This window comes from Bos javanicus, chromosome 6 (assembly GCF_032452875.1).
Source record: "Bos javanicus breed banteng chromosome 6, ARS-OSU_banteng_1.0, whole genome shotgun sequence".
Lineage (NCBI taxonomy): Eukaryota > Metazoa > Chordata > Mammalia > Artiodactyla > Bovidae > Bos > Bos javanicus.
The window spans coordinates 25,177,061-25,198,260 of NC_083873.1; the positions used below are offsets into that span (position 1 = coordinate 25,177,061).

Genomic DNA, 21,200 nt, shown 5'->3' on the forward strand with positions numbered 1-21,200 from the left:
TTGGTTAAGAGGTATAAACTATATGTATAAAAATAAGCTTCATGGATAATTGTATAGAACAGGGAATATAACCAATATTTTGTAATACTATAAATGGAATAAAACTTTAAAATTGTGAATCACTATATGTACAATGACCTGCCTCTTGAAAAACCTACATGCAGGTCAGGAAGCAACAGTTAGAACTGGACATGGAACAACAGATTGGTTCCAAATAGGAAAAGGAGTACATCAAGGCTGTATATTGTCACCCTGCTTATTTAACTTATATGCAGAGTACATCATGAGAAATGCTGGGCTGGAAGAAGCACAAGCTGGAATCAAGATAGCTGGGAGAAATATCAATAACCTCAGATATGCAGATGACACCACCCTTATGGTAGAAAGTGAAGAGGAACTCAAAAGCCTCTTGATGAAAGTGAAAGTGGAGAGTGAAAAAGTTGGCTTAAAGCTCAACATTCAGAAAACGAAGATCATGGCAATGGTCCCATCAGTTCATGGCAAATAGATGGGGAAACAGTGGAAACAGTGTCAGACTTTATTTTGGGGGGCTCCAAAATCACTGCAGATGGTGACTGCAGCCATGAAATTAAAAGATGCTTACTCCTTGGAAGAAAAGTTATGACCAACCTAGATAGCATATTCAAAAGCAGAGACATTACTTTGCCAACAAAGGTCCATCTAGTCAAGGCTATGGTTTTTCCAGTGGTCATGTATGGATGTGAGAGTTGGACTGTGAAGAAAGCTGAGCACCGAAGAATTGATGCTTTTGAACTGTGGTGTTGGAGAAGACTCTTGAGAGTCCTCTGGACTGCAAGGAGATCCAACCAGTCCATTCTGAAGGAGATCAGCCCTGGGATTTCTTTGGAAGGACTGATGCTAAAGCTGAAAGTCCAATACTTTGGTCACCTCGTGCGAAGAGTTGACTCATTGGAAAAGACTCTGATGCTGGGAGGGATTGGGGGCAGGAGGAGAAGGGGACGACAGAGGATGAGATGGCTGGATGGCATCACTGACTTGATGGACGTGAGTCTCAGTGAACTCTGGGAGTTGGTGATGGACAGGGAGGCTTGGAGTGCTGCAATTCATGGGGTCACAAAGAGTCAGACACGACTGAGCAACTGAACTGAACTGAACTGAACTGATATACACACATATAGTATTATCCATCAACTACACTTCAGTTAAAAAAAACTTTAAAAAAATGATTTTTGAAATCTGCTGGTATGCAGAATATGTACCCTTTCCTAACTTGGAGAAAATCCATACAGGAGCATGGAGAATGACCAGAGAGATTGAAAATAGAATCTAGAGGGAGAGTTTAAAAGAAGGGAGTCAGCTTTGCTTGGAGAGAGAAAAGAAGGCTGAAAGCAATAATGATACTGGCTTTGAAAGACACAAAGAGCTGCAGCTCATAGTCATCATTCATTCATTCACTCATTCACTCACCCAAAGTATCACTCACTGTCCCAGCACCTGGGGGACAAGGAGAAGGACAAAAATCAAAGTAGGTGAAACAGAGTCCTTAGCTTCAACATCTACTGCCCATTGCCAGTGCCCAAGAATTGAACAAAAATAAGTGTAGGTTGGGACAAAGGTAGGAAATAAGCCTGAAGGGAAGAGATTTGAGAAATTAAAAAACTTTCCAGGCAAGAGTGAACACCAACATCTTAGAAATCAGTGAACTAAAATGGACAGGAATGGGCAAATTTAATTCAGATGATCATTATATCTACTACTGTGGGCAAGAATCCCTTAGAAGAAATGGAGTAGGCCTCATAGTCAACAGAAGAGTCCAAAATGCAGTACTTGGGTACAATCTCAAAACTGGCAGAATGATCTCAGTTTGTTTCCGATGCAAACCATTCAACATCATTGTAATCCAAGTCTATGCCCCAACCACTAATGCCAAATAAATTGAAGTTGAATGGTTTTATGAAGACCTCCAAGACGTTCTAGAACTAATATAAGAGGTGAGGGAAAAAAAAAAAAAGATGTCCTTTTCATCATAGGGGATTGGAATGTAAAAGTAGGAAGTCAAGAGATACCTGGAGTTACAGGCAAGTTTGGCTTTGGAGTACAAAATGAAGCGGGACAAAGGCTAACACTTTTGCCAAGAGAATGCAGTGGTCATAGCAAACACTCTCTTTCAGTAACACAAGAGACAACTCCACACATGTATAGGACCAAATGGCCAATACCAAAATCAGGTCGTTTATATTATTTGCAGCCGAAGATGAAGAAGCTCTGTATAGTCAGCAAAAATAAGAGTGGGAGGTGATGTGGCTCAGATCATGAACTCCTTATTGTCAAATTTAGATTTAAATTGAAGGAAGTAGGGAAAACCACTAGACCATTCAGGTATGACCTAAATCAAATCCCTTATGATTATACAGTGGAAGTGACAAATAGAGTCCAGGGATTAGATCTGATAGACAGAGTGCCTGAAGAACTATGAATGGAGGTTTGTGACATTGTACATGTGGTGGTGACCAAAACCATCCCCCCAAAAAGAAATGCAAGAAGGCAAAGTGGTTGTCTGAAGAGGATTTACAAATAGCTGAGAAAAGAGAAGCAAAAAGCAAGGAAGAAAGGGAAAGATAAGCCTATCTGAATGCAGAGTTTCAAAGAATAGCAAGGAGAGATAAGAAGGCCTTCTTAAGTGAACAATGCAAAGAAATAGAGGAAAATGATTGAATGAGGAAATGGGAAAGACTAGAAATCTCTTCAAGAAAATTGAAGATATTTAGGGAACATTTTATGCAAGGATGGACATGATAAAGAAAAGAAATGGTAAGGACCTAAGAAGCAGAAGAGATTAAGAAGAGGTGGCAAGAATACACAGAAGAACTGTTCATAGGTCACAGTGCTGACTCTGTGACTTCCAAGGAAGTCAAAAAATGTCCAAATGCCCCTGATAACTACCATGGTGTGGTCACTCACCTAGAGCTGGACGTCCTGGAGTGTGAAGTCAAGTCAAATGGGATTTAAGAAGCATTACTATTAACAAAGCTACTGGAGGTGATGGAATTCCAGCTGAGCTATTTCAAATCCTAAAAGATGATGCTGTGAAAGTGCTGCCCTCAATATGCCAGCAAATTTGGAAACCTCAGCAGTGGCCACAGGGCTGGAAAAGTTCAGTTTTCAATTCCAATCCCAAAGAAAGGCAATGCCAAAGAATGTTCAAACTACCACACAACTGTACTCATTTCACAAGCTAGCAAGGTAATGCTCAAAATCCTTCAGCTAGGCTTCAGCAGTATATGAACCAAGAACTTCCAGACGTACAAACTGGATTTAGAAAAGGCAGATGAACCAGAGATCAAATTGCCAATATCCATTGGATCATAGAAAAAGCAAGGGAATTCCAGAAAAACTTCTGCTTCGTTGACTACACTAAAGCCTTTGACTGTGTGGATCACAACAAACTGTGGACAATTCTTAAAGAAATGGGAATATCAGACCACTATCCCTGTCTCCTGAGAAACCTATATGCAGGACAAGAAGCAACAGTTAGAACTGGATATGGAATAACTGATTGGTTCCAAATTGGGAAAGGATTACATCAAGGCTGTATATTGTTACCCTGCATATTTAACTTATAAGCAGAGTACATCATGAGAAATGCTGGGCTGGATGAATCACAAGTTGGAATCATGATTGCCAGGAGAAATATCAACAGCTTCAGATATGGAGATGATACTATTCTAATGGCAGAAATTAAAGAGGAACTGAAGAGCCTCTTGAAGAGGGTGAAAGAGGAGAGTGAAAAGGCTGGCTTAAAACTCAACATTCAAAAAGCTAAGATCACGGCATCCAGTCCAATTACTTCATGGCAAATAGAAGGGGAAATAAGTGGAAACAGTGAAAGATTTTATTTTCTTGGGCTCCAAAATTGCTGCAGATGGTGACTACAGCCATGAAATTAAAAGACTCTTGCTTCTTGGAAGGAAAGCTATGACAAACCTAGACAGCATGTTAAAAAGCAGACACATCACTTTGCTGACAAAGGTCCGTCTAGTCAAAGCCATGGTTTTCCAGTAGTCATTTAGGGATGTGAGGGTTGACCCATAAAGATGGCTGAGCACCAAAAAATTGACGCTTTTGAACTGTAGTGTGCTGGAAAAGACTCTTGAGAGTCTCTTGGACTGCAAGGAGATCAAACCAGTCAATCTTAAAGGAAATCAACCCTGAATATTCATTGGAGGGACTGATGCTGAAGCTGAAGCTCCAATACTTTGGCCACCTGATGGGAAGAGCCGACTCATTGGAAAAGACCCTGATGCTGGGAAAAATCAAAGGCAAAAGAAGAAGGGGACAACAGAGTATGAGATGATTAGATAGCATCACCAACTTAGTGGACATGAATTTGAGCTAATTCTGGGAGATAGTGAAAGACAGGGGAGCCTGGCTTGCTGTAGTCCCATGAGGTCACAAAGAGTCAGACACAACTTAGCAACTGAACAACAGGGCCAAGGTAGCAATGGAAATAAATTCATCCCCACTTGCTCTTTATTTAAGAGAACTACTGCTGGTTAAATGGTAATTTTCAGGGTTGATTAGGAGAATTTCCACCAGAAAAAAAAAAAAAAGATGATCGCTTCAGTCTTACGGTTTGGAATATTCTATTAAAGATCTTGCACGGTCAGTATAAGGTAAGGCAACTATTTTGTGGTTTCCGTCTCTGCTCAACACTGTATGATTCATATCAGGGTCTGTTCGGGCCACAGAAATAGCAGAAGAGGAAAAGGCAATCGTATCTCTCCCCAGAGTGGTTAACAAAAAGCCCGCTAACCAAGTTTACCATGAACATGAGTGTGTACAAATTCTCAGCAACTGACTGTGTTATTAATGCTTGAGTTCCTTTTGTGCTTGATTCTTGGAATTGTCCAACTTTTGATTAACTGAGAATTAGCATCATTTAGGACATACAAAATTGTGATTCTTTTTACACAAATACAAAGGAAATCTTTTACGTACTTTAAATAGTACAGACAAATGAGCTAGATCATTAAAAAGTCAAGAGAGTGTATTTTGTTTTTAATTTGAATTTTCTGGTTTGACTCTAACCACCCAAAAAGGAAATTTCAAACTTTTTCAGGCATACTTAAGCCCCATTTAAAAATTTACAAGAAACCAAGACTTAGGAGAACAATTTTTAGTCAGTATTTTCACTATTCAATGACCTTTGGGGAAATTTAAGTGTAAATTTCATTTTTAAAAATGCTCAAAAACTGTTCAAAATGAACATTTTGTGTCTCCCAGATAGGCAAACTGCCCATACCTAAACTTCTGATGAATCAAAAAGTTTTTTTTTCCTCTATTCTTTATTGTATACATCATTAGGCCATTTTTTTTTTAATGTGTGCTTTTAGTCAATCCACTAAATAATATATCCTGAGAAAAATACCTATTTTGTACAAAGCACCTTGTTTTCTCCTAAGGATAATACTGAAATGTCTGTATATAATTTATTTATATATAATTTATTTATGTAGCCTATGGCACAGTAATTGAAAAAAAATGTTTCTAAACATACCCAATTGTATATAGTATGCACATAATCCAATAGAAGTGACAACCATTTACTTGAAATCCATTTTGTCCCGCCTCCCTTCTGAAACAATATCTCTCAGGTCAACTATATGTGCATAGCTTACCTGTCTCACTTCCAATCAAAGGCTGATTTGCAAAATGCTTGACAAAATCCCTCAAAGATGAGAATTCATTAAAGCCAAATTTAAATGAATATCCAGTATATTCAACATGAAAGTGTTTGACTGAGTCTTTGGCTCTAAAAGAAAAAAAAAAGGAAAAAAAACCTTAATGCTATTTAAGAAACAAGTATCTTTTTTGAAGGGAAACGTAACCTTAGGCATTAGTATCACCATGAAACCCTTCTCAAAACGGAGTTATGACACAATCACCAAAACCACTGGCATTTAAAGAATAGCACTCCTCTAATAATTAGTAGTGTTGAGAATCTTTTCATGTGCTTATCTGTATGTCTTTTTTGGAGAAACATTTATTAAGGTCTGCTCGCTTTTCAAATGGGTTGTTTGTATTTTGCTGGAGGCATAAGTGTAAGAGAGACAGGAAGAGAGATGATAGAAACGGCAGGCCACCCTCTCCCCAGATTCTCCTCTGTGCCTGGTCCTCCTCCCTTACTTGGGAGTCAGTACAAATTCTGCCTCTTTTCACTTAAGCAGTTATGTGAGCCCAGTCCTTTTCTTCCCACACCTATTTCACTCCCTGCTGAATAAAATACCAACTTTCCTACATTGCCATTTTTGGAATAAGGCAGAAAATTAAATTTTATATATATCTATAACCATATACACATACACACTCACACACACACACACACATGGCCTCACTTCCACTATTATTCTCTTTCAGGTAACTTTCCACCTTAAGCAAAAACCAGAAGTCAGAATCACCCAAAGGGTGCAAGTTTCTGGGCCTTACCCCCTGAATTCCTGATTCAGTAGGTCCGGGGCTGGGCCTAAGACTTGTATTCCTAACATGCTCTGAAGTGATGCTACTGGTCTGGGGACCACATTCTGGCAACTGCCATAGTCCAGCCAGCTGTACTATTCTCCTAGGAGCTTCTGTCTTTGTCCCTTAGCTTGTACTGTTCCCTTCACCTGTGACTTCTTCTGCTTTGTTTTTGATTGTGTCAGTTCAAATGCCACTTACTCTATCAAATACTGCATGATATTCCAGCTTGAGTTACTTGTTTTTTCTCTTCTCAACAATCCACACACTTACCTTGCCGTCTTTCACGTCATTTATAGCCTCTCCTTTGTAGTAAAGTATTTATATGTGGCCTTATTGCCCCTGTGAGGCTAGACTTCCTGAAGACAAGGTCTTTAAATCTCCTACAACACTTATCAAAGTGGTAAGCACAGAATGGATGCTCTGAAATATTATTAAGGAAGTGAATGAACAAATGAATAAAAACAACCATTCTCCTGAGCTGGTCTTTGGTCCTTCTCACTTTTGCTGGTGGTTATTACTTTTTAAAGCATTTCCAAGTGCTTGTAATGGAAATTAACAATTTATATTTTAAATTTGTATATAGGTGTAATATATGTGTTATCTCTTTGTAAGCCTTATGAAACATGTAAAAGTGAAAAGTTAACTTTCTTTGAGCCAACAATTCCACAGGTTTGTCTGAGATTTTGGAGTGATCCATGCAATAAAGGATCAACAATCCAACCATTAAATATAATTTTAACATTTGCTGTTGATTCGAGAAAGCACAATTCCTGCTTCAATCCAGATTAAATTCCTACTTCAAGCAGAATTCCACTTTTGATTAAAAATTTTCCCAAAGATGTTGTTTAGAAAAATTTATAAACAAAATAAAACAATAACGGTTTGAGGTTAATGGATGGGTGGCCGAGGGCAATTTCATGGAGTCCTCAAATCCTAGCAACTGCCTGTGAACCCAGTGAGACTTGCTATATGTCAATGGAAGCCAAGGTGACAGATGTTAACAGATAACCAATGACTCCCCCTGATTATCAGGTGGCTAGGTCACCTTCTCTGAAAGGGAAGTCAGCCAGGAGAAAGTGTGCGAGAGAAACCCTGACAGGGCTGGCCAATGACTGTTTTGAGCCAGGCCTATCTGGTGGGGACTAGATTAACTTTCTTAACAGTGAGGGGAAATGGAACTTTGAGAAATTCTGTTTATAGAAAAAAATTAAAAGTTGCACATTGCCTGCTTGAGTTTGTGGTTATGAAAGTTGCATAGCCACAAGTCATTTTGATTTTCCAGATGAAGCAAAGAACAGTGAAAAGGGTACTGGGCCAGGCTCCAGGGATGAGGATTCTGGTGCTGTTTCTAGCATGGTTTTATTGGGTGGAAGACACTTTACCACTTCAGTTTCTTCATCAGTCAAGCAAGAGTTTTGGATTAAATAATTCATAAAATCTCCTTCAGCTTTACATTTTTATTTTGTCCCAGCTCTAATAATATTTTCCCTGCTAATGGAAGGAGCAGGCATGTTTTTTGCAGTCTCACCACTCAGAGCTTGGCATCCTTGGACCTGTTGATCTAACAAGAATCAAGCGAATTCCATTTTCTGGCAATCTGCCTGTGATGCTGAAGTCAGTGCCCATATAAGTAAGAGATGGGGCCCCACTAAATGCATAGAGTTCTTATGAATCCTACCTCACAGAGAGGGAGTAGAGCCCAATCCTTTCATTGCTGTCCCGCAGAAGGTAGCTCCCATCACATCCGTTGGAGAGGAGCAGTGCCTCAGCAGCATGGCGGGTGAGGTTGCCATGGTACCACCTGGGGAGAAGAGAGCAGCACTTTCACTCAGAGTGAACTACGGGGGACTCTTCCTGCACTGGGTTTTCCTCTCAGAGATTACCTCAGCAATATTCTCCACCCTGGTAGCCCTGAGACCAAACTCTGAGCCAAGACATCAAGAAAAGGAAATTGCTGGATGAGGCTGAAGGGGAAAGGAGGGATTTGCCTTATCCCAGAGTGTTATGGGTTGAATTGTGTCCTGAACACTCTTATGTTGAAGTGCTGAGCCCTAGTACCTCAGAATGCTTCCTTATTTGGAGACAGGGTCTTTAGCAAGTTATAATGAGGTTCTTAAGGTGGGTCCTAGGGGTCTCCTCCCTTGGTGGCTCAGATGGTAAAGAATCTGCCTGCAGTTCAGGAGACCTGGGTTTGACCCCTGGGATGGGAAGATCCCCTGGAGAATAGAGTGGCTACTCACTCCAGTATTCTTGCCTGGAGAATCCCTTGGACAGAGGAGCCTGGCGGGCTACAGTCCATGGGGTCACAAAGAGTCACACACGACTGAGTGACTAACACTTCCATTTTCAAGGTAGGTCCTAATTCAATAGGACCATAAAAAAGGGACTTTTGGAGACAGACTTGCACACAGGGAGAGTGCCTTGTGAACACTCTCCCTAAAGACGGCCATCTGTAAGTCAAGGAGGATGAGCTGGAGCAGATCCCCCTCATAGCCCTCAGAAGGAACCAACCCTACTTGGGGCTGACACCTTGATTTGGGGCTTCTAATCTCCAGAACACGAGACAATCAGTTTCCTCTGTTTAAGTACTGCCATTTTGTGGTACTTACTCATGCAAGTCCTAGCAAACAAACACACATTACTTTGTAGACAGAAAGATTTTTAAAATTTCAAGTCAAAAATAACCATAAGAATAGGCTTGGGCCAATTATCTCTCTTTCTTTTGATCTATCACACTGTCTTTTAAAAGTGTGGTACCATGTTTTGTAATGTGTAAAACCACTGAGCTGTTATACCAGAGTCCATTGTCATGAGGGAAATGAAGTTGAACACAAGGAATTCAGACGTTTTATACAGAGATGCAAGCCCTGTTCACTATTGTTTAAAACTCACAAATACCTGCAGAGTTGGGGAAGTCCCAAGGATATTCAGACTAATGTATGTGTTTAAAAAAATAAATAAATAAACTCCAAAAACACATTAGAAAAGGTAACACATGGTATAAAAAAATCTATATAGTTCAAAAGAAGGCATAATGAAAATGAAGTTTTTTTCTCCCCTTTAACCCACATCACCCCTGTTCCTTTCCTCAGAGGACCCCAATGTTACCCATTTTCTGTGCTTCCTCCTGAGAGGAATCCTTTGTGTCCAGAGGCATCCAGGCATGTCCCCAATCCCAGTTCTATGGAGACAAGAGCATCCCAGGCTCCCTGTTCTGCACCTCACTCCCTTTTCCTTTCCCATTCTTTTTAATGAGTCAATAGAGGCAGTTCAGTGTGTGATTAGGACTGTGGTCTCTGGTGTCAGTTTGCCGGAGTCCTGATCCGCGTGAAAACTCTTATAGCTGTAACACCTTGGGCAAGTTATATAACCAATCTAAGCCTCAGTTTTCTCACCTCTAAAATAGAATTAATAACAGCAGTGCCTCATGGGCCAGCAGTAAGTTCTGCTTGCTATGGTCAAAGCAGTCTTGGCAAACAGTTGAGCTCAAAGCACATTAGTTGTCACGAAGCCATTGAGATCCCCAAAGCCATAACTTGTGATGTTGCCTTTGAGGTGTGATTTTCTTGTTGCTCAGATATACTTGTTGATTACTTTCAGCTTCTTTCAGATATGGGAAGCTAGGTCATGGTGGGTAGCAGCTGCTATTAGGAGCTACAGTGCAGGGCAGCGAAGGGGAAGGAGACCGGAGCAGCTACACAAATATTGCTGATAATGTCAGTGAACTCAGTACTATTACAGAGGTGTGCATGGTGTACAAGGAAGTGCCTTTCTCTGAGAGTGATGGATCTGCTGGGATGTGCTGTGCTATGATATTTTAGCCTGATAATAAAAAGTAAACATAAGACTAAAAGCAGAGGGAGTTTCTATATAGGTCTCTGAGCTATGTTTTCTAAATCAGCATGTCCTAATGTCTGCTTCTTTAGCACATTTCTGTGGGGCAGAGATGCCTCCGTCCTGAGTTAGAAATGTACTTGCTAACTAAAAACAATGGCAAGGAAAAGCATTTTTTATAAGAAATCCCATTGAGTTATTTACCCCTTCATTGGACTAATTCCCAAATGTGCTCAAATCTTCTTAGGATCAAATTCTTTAAATGTTGGAACCTAACACTAATATGTTGTATATCAATGATACTTGAATTAAAAAAAAAAAAGGAAAATTGGAGGAGCTAAAAGTGAGGCTATCAAAAACTTCAGGTTTGGTTACAGGCAGAATACTAATTTTTTTGATAAATGAAATCTTTATGAGGTCACAAGTTCTGAAATGTTGCCAATAATTTTATTTTGAATGGACATTTCAGTTTAAGTTAATAGATTACTTATCTGAAGCAACGAAATTCTAAAATGTAAAGAATTTGGACATTGGAATTCTTTTAAACAAGATCTAATGATGTCTGTTTAAAGCGTTTATAGAATTCTGATAATTACAGCTTGATAGCAGTTTTTATTGTTGTTGTTGTTGTTTCAATCCCTTGGTTGTGCTGCAGGGCATGTGGGATCTTAGTTCCCGACCAGGATTCCAACCTGCATCCCCTGCATTGGCAACATGGACTCTTAACCACTGGACAACCAGAGAAGTCCCAGTTGAGAACTTTTTTATGGTAATTTTTTAAACAGGAACTATATATCATAAGCACATAAGAAATACTTGAATATAAAGCATTACACTGTGCTGTAATTTGGAACATCGCAGGGGTTGTTAATTTCTTGGTAGAGTTGTTAATTTCTTGGTAGCAGCTTGGTAGAGTCAGCATGGCCATGACAGGTTTCACGGAGTCCTGGGCCCAGGCAAATCTAAGACAGAGCCTGCCAGGCAGCCACCTACACTTCACCATGTCTGCATGGCAATGAGGATCTTCATTCCCCAAACAACTCTTCCACAAATGCCTAAACTTCCTCTCTTCATTGAGGTAAGCATCATTTCCCAGAAACTTTAGATCAGGTTATCTTTCAGGGAAGTGATTATAAAGCCAAACAGCATTACATATCCTTTGTAGGAATGTGTCCATCTTTGCTAAGGATGGTTCAAGATTGTGTTCATAAAGAGTGAAAGGTTAGGGACTTTCCTGGTGTCCAGTGGTTAAGAATCCACCTGCCAACACAGGGGATGCGGGTTTGGTTCTTGGTTCAGGGAGATTCCACATGCTGTGGGGCGACCAAGCCTGTGCGCATCAACTACTGAAGCCCGTGCACCTTGGAGCCTGAGCCCCACAGCAAGAGAAACCACTGCAAAGAGAAGCCCATGCACTGCAACTAGAGTAGCTCCTGCTCGCCGCAACTAGAGAAAACCCAAGTACAGCAGTGAAGACCCAGCACAGCCAAAAAGAAACCAACAAATAAATAAATAACAGTTTTTTCAAAAAGGATCAAAAGATTGAAAATATAGTCTTGGTCAGTCAGTAGTTTTCCTATAGTTAACCTTTTCTACTTTCTATCATTTGACTTTATAAATCTTTGTCTACTGAGTACTGCTGCTGCTGCTAAGTCACTTCAGTCGTGTCTGACTCTGCGACCCCATAGACGGCAGCCCACTAGGCTTCCCCGTCCCTGGGATTTTCCAGGCAAGAACACTAGAGTGGGTTGCCATTTCCTTCTCCAATGCATGAAACTGAAAGTGAAGTTGCTCAGTCGTGCAACTTAGTGACCCCATGGACTACATCCTACCAGACTCCTCCATCCATGGGATTTTCCAGGCAAGAGTACTGGAGTGGGGTGCCATTGCCTTCTCCCTACTGAGTACAAATCTGTGCAAAGCATTATACTAGGCAGGTCAAAGGGAATAAAATCCCAGGCTGGGCTTCAAGAAACCATTAATCTAGTCAAGAGGGTGAGAGAAGTACTTTGTGAACTACACCCAAGACAGAGTAAAGATCACGGCCATTTTTTGAAAGGCCCAACATCTAAGCAGGCCTTAAGGAACACACAAATTATTTTAAAACTGTGCTTTTTCTCTGGTAACAAAGCATATATAGTAAGAATTAAAATATGTACATATACAGAAGAGGAAATGAAAGTCATTCACAGAAGAGAAAATATGTATTGCAAATAAATAGTCTCACTATTAATCAGAGAAATGCAAACTAAAACAATAATGTAGTATTTTTTTTTAATCCACCAGACTGGTTAGTATTAAGTATTAGAGAATTTAGGGGCAATGGATATTATCATCTACTGTTGGCAGGTGTTTAAGTTGGAGGGGAACTTACATATCTAGTATAACCGGACATGCCCACATGACCAGTGACTCCACTTCTGATGTCTGATTAGTGAAACACTCACAAGTACACAGAAGGAAGTGTGAATGAAGATGTTTACCGTAGAGCATTTGTGAGAATAAAAATTAGGAGCCATCCTAATTTTCCACCAACAGTGAGATGATAAATTTGAGTGCTCAGAGGATGAGATTTTGTTAAAAGTTAATCAGGTAAGGAACGAAACTGGGTCATTTGTAGTGATGCGGATGAATCTAAGTCTGTCACATGGAATGAAGTAAGTCAGAAAGAGAAAAACAGATATCTAATATTAACACATATGTTGTATATGAAATCTCGAAAAATGGTACGGATGAACCTATTTGTAGGGCAGGAACAGGGATGCAGATGTGAAGAATGGACAGTTGGAACCGTGGGGAAGGGGAGGGTGGGGTGAACTGAGAGAGTGGCGCTGACATGTATACACTATCGTGTGTAAAACACACACACGATAGAGCCTGGCGCTCTGTGACGGCCTAGACGGGTGGGATTGCGGTGGGAGGCTCAAGAGAGAGGGGATATATGCATCCGTATAGCTGTTTCACATTGTTGTACAGCAGAAACTAGCACAACTTTGTAAAGAAATTATCCTCTAGTTATTTTTTTTTTTAAAGCTATGAAAAAAAAAAAAAGTTAATCAGAATTTGAAAAGGTGAGAGCGTGTTGGTCACCAAATGCTTGGGGCAGAAGGTCGGGTGCAACCAGCACTCCTTGAGGGAATGCCAAGATGCTTACCACCCTGTGAAGACTGACGTAGTTCTGAGCAACTGAGAATTGGCACGCTCAGAATGCCAGTTGCACCCCCATGGGAAAACACGGAATGTTTATGTCCACACATGTCAGAGCCGACAGATCCCAAAACATACTATCAGGTACAGTATGAAACCACTAAAGAAAAACTCTCTCATCTCCAAATAATACAACACATACACATATAAAAGTACATAAAAGCACAAAATGGGAAGCTAATAAAATATACTCCAAACTCATAAGAATGGTCCTTAATGGAAAGAACCATGATTGAGAGTATTGTTAAGAGTCCTTAGTTTGATTAAATTTTCCTAATTTAGCTTGTTCTAATAAAAAAAATACATATATTAATTAAGTAACTAAAATTTGAAAAAGAGAAGACAGTATTTCTACCTTAATCCAACCTCCAGGGCCCTGGTAATGCTTATTGTATTTAATTATTTTATTTTATTTACCTATTCAACTACTATTTATTGAATTCTGGAAGTGACCTAGTACTTGGATGGAGAGGGGGAGACAGACTTTCTCTATTTAAAGTCTGGTGGAATTTGGAGCGACAATTGTTCAGGAAGCTATCTGTGCAAAGGGAATAACAGGAGCAAAGGCCAGGAAGCAGGCAGACACCAGGTATGTATCAGGTCAGAGCCCTGCATAGTGGGGTGGGCAATATCCAGGTGAGTGTCCAAGGGCAGCAGCCAGGCATGGTGAGATGAGCCTGGGAGGATATTGATGCTATCTTATGCTTGGCTCTGGATGCTGACTGTTCCTTGGCTGATGTCTACAGAGCTTTTTATGGCTTAAAATGCATACACAACAGCTCATTACATAGAGTACTAATTGCCTGGGCCGAAATTCCTATAACTGGGGCTGTGTTTAAAGTGTTTTTATTTGATTATTCTGACTTTAGATGGAAGATTCGAATTTTAAGGGACTTGAAGCTTGTAAAATTTGGAAGTCTCTTTAAGAAAAATTAATATTAAATTACCAAAAGAGAAAAGTTTTTTAGAGTAAGAGTTCATAATAGATTGCAAATTTTAAAAGCTGACATCAACAAAATGAAAAGGCAACCTACTGAATGGGAGAAAATATTTGCAAATCATATATCCAATAAGGGGTTAATATTCAGACTAGAGAAAGAACTCAATAGCAAAAAAAAAAAATTATCCAAAGCAATCCAATATTAAAATGGACTGAAGATCTGAATACACATTTTCCAAAGAAGACAGATGGCCAACAGATATATGAAAAGATGCTCAACATCACTAATCAACGGGGAAATGCAAATCAAAACCACAATGAGATATCACCTCACACCTGTTAGAATGGTGTCATCAAACAGACAAGAACTAACCAGTGTTGGTGAGGATGTGGAAAAAAAGGTTGGTGGGAATGTAAATTGATGCAACCACTATATAAAACAGATTGGAGGTTTGTCAAAAAATTAAAAATAGGACTGCTATATGACCCAGCAATTCTACTCTTGGGTATTTATCTGAAGAAAATTAAAGCACTGGTTAGAAAACATATATGTTAAAAAATAAAACCCATGTTAATTGCTGCATTATTTACAGTAGACAAGATGCAGAAATAACCTAAACATCCATTAATGGATGAATGGATAAGGGAAATGTTACTAAGCCATAAAGCGTTAAATCTGGCCATTTTCAACATGAGTGGACCTTAAGGGCCTTGTGCTAAACAAAATGTCAGACAGAAAAAAGACAAATACTGTATGATATCACCTATATGGGAAATCTAAAATACAAAACAACCAACCAAACAGAACAAAACAGATTCATAGATCCAGAAAACAAATGTATAGTTTCCAGAAAGGAAAGGATTGTGTGTGAATCAGGTGTAGGTGATTAAAGGGTACTAAGTTCTGGTTATAAAATAAATAAGCCACAGGGATGTAATATACAGCATAAGGAATAATGGTGATAATATTGTAAGAGCTTTGTAGGGGACAGATGGTTACTTATTGTGGTGATCATTTCATAATGTATACAAGTATCAAGTCACTGTGTAGTACTCCTGAAACTAACATAACGGTGTATGTCAGCTATATGTGTGCGTGTGTTCAGTTGCTCAGTCATGTCCAACTCTTTGTGACCCCATGGACCATAGCCTGCCAAGCTCCTCTGTCCATGGAATCTTCCAGGCAACAATGGAGAATAAAGGGTGCCATTTCCTACTCCAGGGGATCTTCCTGACCCAGGGATTGAGCATTGGCAGGCAGATTCTTTAGCACTGTGCCACCTATATTTCAATTAAAAAAGAATGAAATACACCAACATTTAACTATGAAAAATAAGAAAAAATAAAACAACAAAAAGCAAACAAAACACCAAGTTCACAGATACAGAGAACAGATTGGTGAATGCTGGAGATGCATGTTGAGGGGGTAGTAAAATGAATACAGAGTATCAAAAGGCACAAATTTCCTCTTGAAAGTTCTCATCACAAGAAAAAATGTTTTGTTACCCATGTGGTGATGGATGGTAACTGAACTTATTGTGGTGGTCATTTTGCGATATACATAAATATTGAATCATTATGTTGTACCCCTGAAACAAATATAATGTTATATGTTAATTATATCACAAATTAAAAAAATTAAAAGCTGATAAACTGAGAAAACAACTTATATTCATTAAATACCTGTTTAACACACCTCCATACTTTTTTCTCTACACTTTTGGCCATATCATCTTTAGTTATTTTTTCATGTAAAACAATGTTTTATTGTAATTTTCTATAGAGAGAACAGAATAATTCAGTCACCTATAATTTTTTAAATTATTGATAGCAGAGAAAAGTTATTTTCAACTTCATAATGTGATGTTGATAATGACGTTTTTAGGACTGTTGGAAAATTTGAGAACCTCTATCAAATTTCTTTCATAAATGAGCTGTAAGTGTATTTAAAATTTTAATGCTCAGGGACTACTCTTAAATATTTTTCCAACTGATGCATTTATTTTAACTGCCTCACTAGGGTCTGTGCAAGACAGAGGCCCTGAAGCTGAAGCTTCATTGGCTTCACAATAAACTCACAGATTATAAAAGTCACATCTGCTTTTTTTTTTTTTTAGAGTAAACAATTAAAATGTTTGACTTAGTAAATAAAAGCTACATTTAGTCCCTAATCGCCAACAGCTTGGTTTATATTTCTAATTTTTGTACAGTGTGTGGGCAAAGTCTCAACCCTAGTAAGATTCTTATCCAATCTTTGTTTACATATTGCTCGTAATGGGGAACTCACAGCTTGTACAGGCAAACCTGTACATACTTCTATGATTTATGGCCAGAAAACTCTTGCCTACATCAGGTTACTGTTTCCTGATATACAGCTTTCAACAGATGATCTCAAAGTTACTTCTTGGAGTTATATAGATGTCACTTACCCAAATAGTTAAAAGTGTTTAAAATGTTCTCGCTTTTGTTTTCATCATCTTCAACTTCTCTTTTTATGACAGACTTTCAGTCCCTTGATCACCCAGAGAACTTATCTCTTCTGAATACTTTCCAAATATTTAAAATCTATCTTCAAGGTAAGATTTGATGTGCAAACCAAAAGCCCAGAGGATCTCCCTGTTCCAGCTGTCAGGTACATGGCAAGGCAGCCCAAGATTGCATTCGTTTCTTAATAGTTGCATCACGCTGCTGATTCATGCTGGACCTGCTGCTGATTAAAACCCCCAAATAAGTCCTGTTCCTCTGTGGCTCTCCCACATCTCCGCCAGCTGCATTAGATGATGTTTTTAGAATTTAGTGCAATAAAAAACCTTTTTACTTCTGGGAACTGCCAAGCGAAAAAGAATGCTAATACGCAGTCAACCTGGCTCACAAACACCCATGCAGTAGCCGTGAAAATTTTGTGAGGCAAGAGCATGCCTTTATCTCCACTCATTTCCTCAGTGATGAGTCCATCTGCCCCAGTGACTTCTGACACATTGCTTATGACCCCATGCAAGTAGCAACCTTCATCTTTCTCATCTGTCAAGGTGACTAATAATAACACCTGGTAGGAAAACTCTCTTATTTTCATGCTGGAATATTGACTTCTTTAATAAACCTCTTATATGATTCTTTAACTTTTGCAGAAGAGAGCAAGATACAATCTTTGCAATTTATACAACATACATGGGGTTTCCTTGGTGGCCTAGTGGTAAAGAATCCATCTGCCAATGCAGGAGGTGCAGGTTTAGATCCCTGGGTCCATAAGATCCCCTGGAGAAGAAAATGGTAACCTACTCCAGTATTCTTGCCTAGGAAATCCCATGGACAGAGGAACCTGGAGTGCTACAGTCTATAGGGTTGCAAAGAGTCAGACACAATTGAGCGACTGAACAACAACAGTTATGAATATTCTAGGCATTGTGTTGGTTGTTGGGAATACAACTCCTCTGCTGTTTGGGATAAGGTTCATTTTCCAGAAACTTAAAAAAAAAAAACAAAATTTTGTCTCATTGTTCCTGAAGAAGTGAAAAAGAGCCAGAAACTACTCTTTACAACAACACATTTGAAGCAATGTTGTATTTTCTTTTCTCCCAAGGCCCACATGTTGTCATAAATGGTTCAAGGGTAATAGAGTCAACAAAAGCTTACCAAACTTCCAAAGAATATTTGTACTGGGCTTACTAGCTTATCAAACCCGCAGCTGGCCTTGAAGGAAACTGTGGCGTTATCCCTTCCATGATACATTAACAAATTAGGAAACATCCACCCACTAAAGACTTTTCATAGCTGCCTCTCAGTGAGATACAGGAAATAAGCTCAACCACAGACAAAACAGACGAGCTCCATCCAGAAACCCCATCCTCAGTTCCGCCTCTTCTCTCATTCCAGTGCCCTTTGCGCTAGAGCCTTCTGGGAAACTGCCCCACTGTACTGGAGTCTTCATGGTTTCTTATCCCTTTGATTTTAATTGTCTTAACTTAATTTGTTGATACAATTATTTCTCATTCTGCTCTGTCCTTTGAAAGAGAAGTTTTCAAGCTCTTTGAATTAACCAACAGCATAAAATATATTTTGTATCTCTGTGTGTGTGTGTGTTGTGTGTGTGTGTGTGTATACACAGTTACATTATAAACATGCATACAAAAAAAATCCAAAAAGTGTTATAGGGAAAAATACTATCCTTTTAAATGCTGTTTACTATTTTCTTTCCTATTTCTTTTTTAACAAATATTGACTGTGGTCCCCTAAATTAACTTTAAGGACATGCTTGGGTTGTACCTGATGTTTGAAAAACAATGTGAGGTCTTTTGTCATTCAGAACCCTGAGATTTTGTTGGAATTCACATTAGCACATTCACATTCCTAGACCCCCTGAATTATAATCTGTTTTCATCATGAGCTCTACATGATTGGTATGAGTTTAGAGTTTGAGAAGCACAGAGTTGAAGGACTCTTGGTCCTAAAAACTTTAATTCACTTCAACAATCTTGATGGTTTGAGTGTAATGTATGTAGTATTAAAGAGGGAGACAAAGAGAGCAAAGAGTATACTAAGTGGCTTTACAGTACTTAGGAAGGAAAGAGAAGGGTCTGTGGCTAATTTAATTAAAAAAAAATCCCCAGATAGCTGCTATCTTAGTGATATGGACAGTAAATGATATAGAAGGGGGAGCTCCTGCGGAAATGAAATGATCAAGGAAAGCTTCATGGAGGAGGAAGACCATGAGTTGGAACTTGAAGAATAGATATAGAATTCATTAAGTGTAAGAGAAAAGAGCATTCCAACAGGAGCAGTAGCATCAGCAAAGGCACTGGGGTTGACGTATGCATGGGTCTACAGAAAACACAATGCCTACCTGGAACAGACGGTCTATACTGAAGAATCATGCAAAGTAACACCGGAGGAACAAGTGGACACAGAAACCAGTCTTGCATGTTAAAACATGAGCCATACATCCAGTTTTGGTTATATACATCTTGGGGAGAAAATCTCTTCCTAACTCACGTCTACAGATTATTCACATATTTAAATACCTATTTTCCCCCTTCCTGCCAAAGAGAAGTTACATAGAAATAAGATTCTGTCCCTTCAGACTTATGAGGACATATTTTAACCCAAAGCAATAACAGAAATTCCTGCTTGTATGAAAACAGCTTATAGGCTCTGGAGTTGAATGGCCAACAAAAGCACTCTTCTTTAGAGAGTTTTCACTTTTTATTCATTTTCAAAATTACGCTCACTTTTTTTCGTGTTCATGACAAGCATTTTTTTTTAGACAAAAAGTAAGATGGCAAGCCTTCTTAATCAAAAGCTTAAATATATTATATTTGAGAAGCTTTAGAATGCAAAAGAAACAGTTCTGAAAATTATTCTCACTTTTGAATGGCACTGACATGCTTTCTGAACTCTCTAGACCAAAGATGGCAAATTCGTAACATATGATGCACTCCCCTTTTCTTTCTTTTTTTTTTTTTAATTTATTTGGCTGTGCAAATCTTAGTTGAGGTGCTCAGGATCTTCAGTCTTCGTGGCAGCACCTGAAATCTTTAGTGAAGCACACAAACTCTTAGTTGCAGCATGTGGGATCTAATTCCCAGACCAGGAATAGAGCCAGCCTCCTGCACTGGGAGCATGGAGTCTTAGCCACAGGAGCACAGGGGAAGTCTGCACTCTCTGTCTTCTTCCTTGCTAAGTTTATGCTTGGCCTCAGAATCCTTCTGAACACAATGGTGATACAACAACAAAAAAATAAATCTATTAGGCAATCGCAAACTAAGCCATCTTAACTCAGGCTATTTCATCCTCTGTGCTTGAGTCACTCCATGGGATTGCTTTTGTATTCATTTTTTCATGGGGTCGCACAGAGTCAGACATGACTGAAGCGACTTAGCAGCAGCAGCAGTGTTAGATACTTTGATTTCCTGAAAAAATGAAGCACTTGGCCATCAGAAATCATGGGTTAAGGAAAAGGAAATGTCTTATCAGCTCAGAAGATGTCAGTAGTGAAATTGGTACCATAGTCAGGCTATGGCATATTTTATGTGACAATGTGGTATTGTCCACATGAGCATGTTGAGTTCGCTGTTCACAGATGTGGGCTCATCTTTCCATTGATTGTAGCAAAGGATCCCATCCAAAAAAAACAGAACCAAGCAGAGGCTTGGCAAAGAAGTTTGAAAGCTCTATGTATCATAGTGTGATACATGGGGCAGTTGTAGAAAGACCCACCACAGTCTTTCCAATTAGGAGGTTTCTGTGATGGAACCGGCTGGTCCGAGGCATTGTCCATTGCCATTCTAAATGCCCACATTTACAAATGATAGTAGCAGAGCTAAATGGGGCATACCTGAGTGATGACAGAGCCAGAGTATGTCTCTGGTCACACAGTGCACTGAAGGTGGGGCCTCCAGTGTTTTTTCGTGGAGCCAAGGCCCAGGTAAAAGGAAACAGACTGAACAGGTTTGATAATTCTGTGGGAGTCGGAAACCAGGCCAAACTTGTTCTTGAAGGAGCCTGAGCAGTGAGACAAGAAGTCCTGAGAGGTGGAAACACAGAAAGAGAGCCAGAGACTCGGAAATCCAGAGACACAGAGGGACACAAAGGGTCAGAGACACATAAGCCAAGAACTGTAGAAAGAGAGACACAAAGACCGGGAGACCGAGAAAGGCACAGGTAGAGGCTCACATAGGTAGCCAGAAACACCTAGGGACTAACAGAGACCCACCAGAGTGAT

The 21,200-nt window shown here is 39.4% G+C and overlaps 1 protein-coding gene across 3 annotated transcripts in view; it reads right to left on the reverse strand.

The window, feature by feature from the left end:
- The window catches only part of DAPP1 (dual adaptor of phosphotyrosine and 3-phosphoinositides 1), a 56,712-nt gene that overhangs the window by 26,554 nt on the left and 8,958 nt on the right, over window positions 1-21,200 (reverse strand). For all 3 annotated transcript variants that reach the window (XM_061419568.1, XM_061419569.1, XM_061419570.1), the window contains exons 2-3: window positions 8,180-8,302; window positions 5,661-5,794 (exon numbers count right to left, since the gene is read on the reverse strand). In XM_061419568.1, the coding sequence (XP_061275552.1) occupies window positions 5,661-5,794; window positions 8,180-8,302 (257 nt within the window). The remainder of the gene's footprint in view (window positions 1-5,660; window positions 5,795-8,179; window positions 8,303-21,200) is intronic.